Here is a 9,136-nt window from a genome sequence, read left to right as displayed (position 1 = left end):
GCAAATTCACGTAAAATGTTACTACTTCCTGCCTTTCGTTACATGTATCTTAATAAATTGTATCTTATTAAATCTTAATAAATATGAGTCTTAATAAAAAGAAGTTACTTTTTACGTAGACCAAACCTAGTTCTATTATTAAGCGCGTAAGCAGATAAGATGAAGATCAAATAGAGGCAAAGCTAAAAAATAACGACTATATATTTTCATGTTTCAGCGTTGAAAACTTATGTGGGTGAAACGCTAGAATTGACTGGAGTTCTTCGACAAGAAATGGGCACTTGTCTTTGCATAGACAGCAACAATGTGCCTCCGACAGTCAGCAAACGTTACTCTCTACAAGTTCACTGTATGTATTATTAAGCGCTTGTCATAGAGTTATTATACAAATATATTTGCAATTATCATTCTTATATATTATACAAGGTGAATCAGAACACGTGGAAAATATGGCAGAGGTTGATTCTGAATACTGAAATAAGAAGAAAATTTTATATAACATAATATGCCTAATATGCCCATACGTTCCGCTTATAGCTTATTTTGCGATGCTAAACATTACACAGATGAACGATTTCTTGGAAAATAGATAAATCGTGCTGGCCTTATTTCCGGACCAATACGCTCTTCGGATCCGAATCCGTTCGATTATTAAATACGGGGACGTTTAAAATCTCTTACTTATAAAACGTTAGTTGACGTGACGATAAAAATTTTCGACAAATTCGTGTAAGCTGTTCGAACAAGATGGACGATCTATGACGCGACGCATTCGCGTTTCCGTAGAAACTGGAACTGGTCGATTCGAGTAATTTCTCTAAAGATAGGTAAGAAAGTACTGTGACATAAAGCAAGCGTCTACTCGAAAACGTTTATACGAAATTTTCTTCTTATTTTAATGCGCTGAATCAGCCCCTGCTTGCCTGGAAGCCATACTTTCCACATGTCTCGAACTCTATCATACCGATCCACTAGGTAAACAAAATAAAAGCCTGCCAAGCACTGTGGCGGCACGGGCCACGGAACTTTTCAACGGCTCCGGATGCAAAGCGCGACGCCGCCAAAGCGCAACACCGACGTGCCCAATGTACCATCGATATCTTCACACTCTTTCCGCCGAATTCTCGGAAGAGCATACACGTGCCAGCACTGGACTACGATATCGATGGGCTACGAAGGGAAGAATCTGCGCGATCCGAAACAGAAGCACAGGCAGTCTGTCTTACGCCATTAAATGTGTAACTCCTCGGTACTATTTGCATAGCAACGCGTCGAATGATCTCTCGGTGTCTATCGTTATTTGTTAGTTGTTACCAGTTGTCTGTTAAGTGTAATTGTTAATTGTTAATTGTTAACTCTGATTGTTGATTAGTTCTAAATAAACTATTGTTCGTTAAAAACACCAAGAGTAGTTCCTTACGCACCTATCACCATACCACCTCAGCACGAACGCCGTATAGATTGTTTTCACCTGTTCGATTCGTGCTAGATTTGACTAAAATACTCATGCGAAGTTATTGAAAATATAAAATCCGAATTAACATCCAGTTTTCAACAACCTGTCTAAAGATACCGCTCACAAACAAGCTATCATTTCTTGAAACAAATATATAAGATTTATTTACGTTATCAATTTTGTCGTGTGTCGAAAAACAGCCCACTCAAAACATTCTATGGACCAAACGAAAAAATTGTTGACATTGATTGTCAACAAGTCCTACAAACTAGGATCTTTCATATTTCTTTCGCTTTTGATAATTAGGCACAACCTCCCGCTAGCCGATGAGTCATTCTGCTATATTTGGCTTATCCTTTGTTATTATACAAATTACTGCCATTGTTCACGGCTGATCTACTAATTCGTTTGGTGACTAGACACTACGTTAGATATTTTAATCAAATAAACTCATAATTGTATCGATAAAATACTTCCTATCAGTACAATATATGATCTAAAATTTAAACATCCTGCTTCAGGGCGACATATCCAGTGAATTAACAGCGCCTGAACAATCCCTTAAAACGGGTAAATCTATAACTTTATTATCTAATTACAACCTAATATCCACAAACTGATCAACATAATTTCACTATGCCCAAAAAGAATCGCCTTGCAAATGATATCGATATTTACGACATTTCTTTGCTATATTAATATAGTATTATTTGTTATAGATCCAGACCACCGACCTCGACCAGGGCTATCAAAATTCGCCTTCGTCATGGCCAATAACCAATATAATATTAACTACGATAGAAACTGTCGTTGTTAATTTAACACTAGCTATCGCTGCTATAATACGAATAGCCTGTATACATATTAAATAATCTGTAATAAATAACTTATTATTTTTAAATACACCCTGTCTTATTTATCTACACCTTCCTTTGTCTTACGTCCACCTTGACCTACGCATTGTCACGTAAAATTCGTGATAAAAAAGGATTTTTGCAATCCACTAGCGATAAAAAGTTCGCGTATAAGGTAAATAGCGGGCAAAAGAACGGTATAAAGCATAGAGTGTAGAGTATAGTAGCATCGCAGAAAAAGAAAAATCAACAGCCTGCTCGGTCATTGCGCAGCAACAGATCGAGCAACGATACAAATGATCATGGAAGTGCGTTTCTGCTTCCCGGTCTGTTCGAACTATGACGATTTGTCTTTCTGATCTTTCCGACTCGACCGTTGCACCGTTCACTCGACCATCGACCATAAATTGTTTCGAATTTTCTAGAGAACGGACACTTGAAACTACGTGCTTGCGTTACATTCGATAGCCAGAACAGAGGGATCCGTCGTGAGCCTGTTTTCGTCCTGCGAGACGAGCAAATTATTAGAAATTTCCTGATGCAATTGTATGCGGTTTTATGCAACTTTGATTATACACGTGAACGATATTTGGCACAGAGGAGTAACATTTTCGGGGTAACATTTGCGCACTAATAGGTTCCCACGTAGCTAAAATAAAGCAAAAGTTGCGCGAAATTAACGGATGACAATTGAGAAATTTCTTGGGTGATCTACGTTTATTACGAAATGGTTGGATGCGAGAATCGATATCTGGTAGCATCTAAGTTGTCCGAGAGAGTTTCACGATAAAGGAACAGATCTCTGCCGATACTCTCTATCCGACTATCGTAGCAGATTTGCGTACTTTTGCAAGGTTCTCCAAATTAATACAAATTTCTAACTACCGTAACATCGAGATATTATACATCGTAAGGCAAAGTTAAGGAGAGTGGCGATGACCTCAGAAGATAGAATTTTGGTGGCGCAAAGGACAAATGTTCGTGATGGTTTTCCCAATAGCGATTCTGATTCTCCCTTGACGTGTCTGCTCGGCGCCACTTCCGGCATCGTGACAACCACCGTAAGCCCTAGGACGCCCTTACAGCCTCCTTTACATCGCATATGCCCTTCTCGCTGTTGATGAAAATCCAATTTGTGAAATTAGACGTTTGCTCGCTTTGAGACAAAGTAAACCGCGTTTCTCACAGGTGTTCGGCAGATGGCGATGATGAGATATAGTGCAACAAAGTGAAATTTTACGCGCGTAAATCTAACAGGATTATAATGTAACAGAAGCACAACAAAGAGGAAACTTGTGATGAAAAAGGAAGAATATATTACCAAGGAAACTCTTTTGCTCCATTTTCTTTCGTAGAATTATATTTCACTTGCGAGTATTATAGCAGGTCTGCCTTTGATACAAAAATCATAAAAGGTTTACGTATCTGCACGTATATTTACGCTGTATGAACGACACTCGAGTATTACACGCATGCATTATCGACAAATAGATCCACGTTCGAGATAAGAGTTCCTCTTTGATACTTTCTTATGGTATAAATAACGAGAAATTATCAGGAAGTATGTTACAGTGAAACTGCTCGTACTTCGTTACTTTTACTCGCATGTATGACACCTACAACGATATTCTTTGTTGAATCAATAAATAAAAGCGCTCCCCAGCGTACATACAAGACTAGATCTTGAAATATAAGAATCGACGTAACAATAAGACTAAAAAAGTTCGAAATGAAAATAATTCGCCGAAACGGCAAAAAGAGAATACCTGACACAAAAATAACGATACGGTAAATCAGCGTCCCGTTTTAATTTTCATCGATCAGTCGTCCAGCAAGCGAGATGTGTCAAGCAGCAACGGCGACAAGGTAACAGAGACGAAATATTATCGAGTTAACGCACGCGAAGTGGTCGCAGGAATGGCTGACGGGTGCGAGAGTGTAATGCACTTACGTCACGCGAATTTCAGACGAAACAACTGGTGGTGTAACGAAAATTTAGCGTCGCAACCGAATGTGCTAAATATAAAATGGATGGCTGTTGACCGAAAGAAAAATGCTCGACGATACGGTGCCGCCGTTTGTTCTCTTACAAGATTGAACGTCCACGGTCGACCCATTTACCAGACCCTCTTCGTTACACGAAGAGACGAAATCACCAGTGCTATTTAATCGTGCGAATTATATCACGCGTATCTCGCGAATTATTACACGACGGTGATAATAAGGCAAATCTAATAAAATTTACTTCTCATTAAAAAGTCGTACCAAAACAATTATTTATTAATTGGTTTATTTATTAATTCTTAAGAAGATACATATAAATAAGAAAAAATGGTAAAATTTGATTAGTATAATAAAAGTAATATATGCCTATGATCATTCTAAAATATAAAAAGTGAAATAGTCTTACGTTCATTGGTATATTTTAAGAACACATACATCTTTTAACGATAGTTGCAATGTAACATCATTTTTATATTACACGCAAGGTATGGCAAGTATTCCTGCTCTAAGGCACAATTTGAAATCAACAACATTCAGTTTAACAAATTATAACTTCTATTCGTTTTCCATCATGGAATAACGCAGTGGTGTCTTCCATATTGCACTGGACGTGCGTTGTAATCTACTCCTATCTATATTTTCAAACATTTCAGTTAAATCTGGTGTGCACATTCTTCTATCAAAGAATTTATAGACTGCTTTCTTCGAAATTTATCGTTGCATTGCAAGTTCATTTTCGCGTATGTATGCTAAAATTGATAAAAATTCGAGTACTCCATGCATTATAATGTTTATTAACTCATTAAGTAAAACAACACTTACATTGCGCCTAATGTGGAATTGTACGCCTTGGTCTGGCTTCATCGTCCGATGTGTCGTCGTCAGGTTTACTGTGCAAAACAGAAGTGGACCTTACTGTTTGGAGCTATATTTTGGATAAAATATCGAATGAATAATAGCTTGTGTTTTTATAACAGAAGAATACTTTGATACTGTTTGTAATGTTACCTGCGATGTCATCATCTGAGTCTCCTTCTTTTGTTTCGCTAATAAGATTTTTTTTGCTTTTTCGACAGATCTTCGTGCCAGTTTTTGAACAATGGCTTTTTCTGAAATTTTTTCTTTTTCAAAGGCCTCGATTCTCCTTCTTACGGGCACATTTTTCTTCATTTCATTTTGAATGTCCTGTTTCGTCATGTTTCTATTAGACATTTCCCTTTCACGGGATGGCTCATCTTCTGCGAATAATTCTTCGAACTCGGTGAGTCCAATCGCTTGATTCAGCTGCTGAACCTCCTCCTGCAGAGTTATTGGCGACTGTTTGTTCGACCAATCGCGGGGAGACGTAATCACAAGGAGAGACGTCAACGGGGGTCGTAAATCCCCGTTACGATTATAACAATCGACACCACGAATTGATCGATCCCCTGATTTCCGTTGAGATAATAGGGGTGATTGAGATTGTATAACCCTGTGATTCCCAGAATTATAAATTATATGTTTCCAGCACTTAGATTACACTGACGTAGAGAAGTAAGTAATTAACAACTTGTCGCACGAAGCTAAGATAGATATGTGCGTTAGAGCAGGGCTCTTATAATTGGATTCAATGTGTTAGTGGACGTAGCACTATGAGATATTTAGGAGACGAAGTGTATGCTCGACAATACCGAGACCGACTCTCGCGTTATGCTTAGACTGCCCCGCTGGGCATTAGCGTATACTTAGTAGTTGACTTTTCCAACGATGTAGAAGAAGTGAAGTTGAGTGACGATGCTGTGTCGGAGGAAAGCTAAGGATGGGTGTGTCTAGCGCACGGGACCATCGGATTTGTTGGTGCCGATGTTATTTAGGAGAGTGAGGGAATAGGCTTCGTTTTTAATTGGTTAAACGAAGGGTCTTAACTGCCCTCGAGAAAAAGTGGTTAGTGGGAGGAAAGTTGCAGCGTGCGTGAGAAAAACCAACTTTCCCTTGTCCAGCCGTGGTAGACAATAGTGTTTAGAAATTCCTCAGAACCCGATGTTTGTTTTGTTTAAAGGACCTTTGCAGGCAAGTGACTCGGGTTTATGACGGGTGCTTAAAGATATTGAGGGTACGCCGTACGGAAAAGCGGACATCTGGTGTCCGTCTGGCCCGCGGTGTGTGACCTGGGCCAGGCAGAGAGGCCCGGCGTAACAGCGACCGTGATGTAAATTTAGGTTCATTATTTTTTCCTATACTACTAGCCAAGTTTTTATTAATTACTACCGTTTCGTTTGATTTTATTGGTGATAAAGGTTCTACAATTGCGGTAGCGTCCATCATCTTCTGCGTATAAGTAGAATTGATGTCCATCGTGGAATTCATAAGAGGAGTAAATTTCTCAAGTGCATCCTCGCACATTGAAGGATCTTCAATATCATTTTTTGCTGATGGAATTACTGTATCATCAATAATATTAGAATATTTACCCTTCGTGTTTTCACTCCATGAAAAAGTTCTCTTTATATTACTATCTCTTGTTGTCATTGAAGACTTTAATGGTTCAATCCTTTCTGGCTGTTTTGCATCTTCTTTTGAAATTGTTTCGCTTAAAACATTCTTTTTTGTTTTACTATGTTTTGTAGAACCTTTTGTGTTTTTTTCATCTGAACTACTTCTAGCACTTTCCTTTTTTTTAGGTCGGCCTCCACGTTTCCTCTAAAAATTTAGAATATATTTAACAACGTTATAGTAGTATTTATATACACAATGTACATACAATTGTATAAGCAATTAGATTTTGACGCATTAATTAACCGATATCAAACATTATTGGGTACTACATATAAGGGTTAGTATTGATTAGTAACATAAGATATGGGGTAAGATTAAAAGTATTAAATTTCATCATAATATGACACAAACATTTACATTACTGTCATCATCAAGAGTTAGCCTTCGTAATTTTGTAACAAGTGACATTGACTGCTGCTTTTTAATATTAATTGCAGCTTTTATTGCAGCCTTTCTTTTTGTTCGGTCAATTGTTGTTTCCAGCAGATCCCCAGTTTTTACATCTTTATTTTCTGTTTTATCATGTACTGCTGAATCTGTTACTGTATTGTCAGTATTGATAATATCATTTTCTGGGATAGTCTCTTTACGGCGATAACCTTTTTTCTTCAAAACTTTCGGCCTCTTTGTAGTTGAAGGGCCAGGGACTGATTGTGGTATTTCAGCAATTAAACCATGTAAATAATCCAGACTGTCTTCAAGCTGGTTGTTAATATATTTTTTAACATCCAAGGAATAATTATGTATATTCGATATATCTTTGGTAATCATTTCTTTAATCTCCTTCTTTGATCCAGTATCCATATTTAAAATCTACGAATAAATGATATATATTTAATATATACATTAAACTATACTTTTTAATAATACATACCATAATTTAATATTATGGTTGAAATTATGACGTATATAGCAATTAATACATACACATGTGTTTAGTTCTATTAACTTAGAAGCACATGTAAATTAAAAAAAAATATATATATATGAAACAATAATAAAATAATGAAGTAACATTGAGAATAGAATCTACTTTAATTACACATATATACCCTTTTAATAATTCCGTTCTTATAAATTTTATTAAATTTACAGTGAAGCTTACAATTACACTAATGCCAATGAATATTAACGTATGCGTTTATTATTACACTAAATAAAAATGAAAGTAATGCAATGAAAAATACAATATACCTTAATGGAAATAAAATAAGTAAATAGCGAAGTATTTATTAATATTATTATATAGCATTATATTATATTATTATAATATTTATTAATATTTACGTACCTTTTACGTTTGCACAAAAACTATAAAATTTTAAATATAAAGAGAGATTTATAAGAGAGATAAAGCAAGTCACAGAAATTAGTGTCTTTCAATGGCAAAAATGCGTTAAAGGAAGTGAAACGATAATCTCCGTCTCGCGTCACAAGCGGAACTGTGTCAGTTTTGCTCCTTGAAAGTACACGTAGCGGTACATGAGCTAGAGAACATTTCAAATCATGTTGTTGTTTTTTTGCTTCGGAGTATCAAGATCGTGAGGACATACATAATATATTAATAAATAAACTCCGGGCAAAACAATGTCGCCGTTACGTTACCGTCGAACCGTCGAACAAAGACGAATTTGAATTCTCCGACTCTCCCCCGATCTGTTTATACTATACCAGTTTAAACGGACGCAATCGTAAAGAGTTCACGAGAGTTATGGATCAGTATCTACGAGTATCTACCGTCTTTGCGAACATTATCTATAATTATTTATTTAATCATTTGAAAATATACTTGAAGGTTTCAACAACGAGCAATCTTGTCTAATAAATCTCACGATCAACCATCCTCTACACACAAGTCCTCTGAAAACATAACGACTTTTCAGTTCAATTTGAATTGTTGCGTTCAACGCCATCAGGGTGTCCTGCATAACGCGGGCATCCGACTAGGTGCTGATACCACATACAAGAACAAGTCGAATATGTGAAATAAAGCTTTTTAGCTTAAGGTCCCGTTTTGAAAAAAATACAGTTTGAACATGTTCGGTTGGCAATTGGCTTAATACACGCGTATGATAAATAATAAGAACCGGACTGTCTGGACGGCGGCTCCGGCGACGAGGCGCGGTGTGACGTGGCCGCATATCGCTCCACTAGGGGGTGTATTGAGCGCGGGGGGGTGTATCCCTCACACCAGTTCCCGGGCCCCTCTAGATCGCTGCCGGGACGGTCATCGTGGAGGTTTTAGTCCGTTGGCGTCTGCCACTACCACGCCGCTTTTTCCCAGAAG

At 37.3% G+C, this 9,136-nt stretch overlaps 1 protein-coding gene across 3 annotated transcripts; it reads right to left on the bottom strand.

Moving 5' to 3' along the window:
- Nucleotides 1–4,904: 4,904 nt before the first annotated feature.
- LOC143304592 (uncharacterized) lies at nucleotides 4,905–7,789 on the bottom strand. 3 transcript variants are annotated; one of them, XM_076627085.1, is made up of 4 exons: nucleotides 7,207–7,789; nucleotides 5,323–6,993; nucleotides 5,137–5,239; nucleotides 4,905–5,063 (listed from the first exon to the last, which is right to left on the bottom strand). In XM_076627085.1, the coding sequence occupies exons 1-2, from the start codon at nucleotides 7,651–7,653 to the stop codon at nucleotides 6,379–6,381; spliced, it is 1,062 nt and encodes a 353-aa protein (XP_076483200.1). In that variant the 5' UTR covers nucleotides 7,654–7,789; the 3' UTR covers nucleotides 4,905–5,063; nucleotides 5,137–5,239; nucleotides 5,323–6,378. The 3 variants fall into 3 exon arrangements, with proteins under 3 accessions (XP_076483200.1, XP_076483198.1, XP_076483199.1); XM_076627083.1 differs by having other exon boundaries at nucleotides 7,201–7,788; XM_076627084.1 differs by having other exon boundaries at nucleotides 5,137–5,204; nucleotides 7,201–7,788.
- Between the last annotated feature and the right edge of the window lie 1,347 nt (nucleotides 7,790–9,136).

Source organism: Bombus vancouverensis, unplaced genomic scaffold, assembly GCF_051014615.1.
Source record: "Bombus vancouverensis nearcticus unplaced genomic scaffold, iyBomVanc1_principal scaffold0042, whole genome shotgun sequence".
Taxonomy (NCBI): Eukaryota; Metazoa; Arthropoda; class Insecta; order Hymenoptera; family Apidae; genus Bombus; species Bombus vancouverensis.
This window is presented reverse-complemented; position numbering and strand designations above follow the sequence as displayed.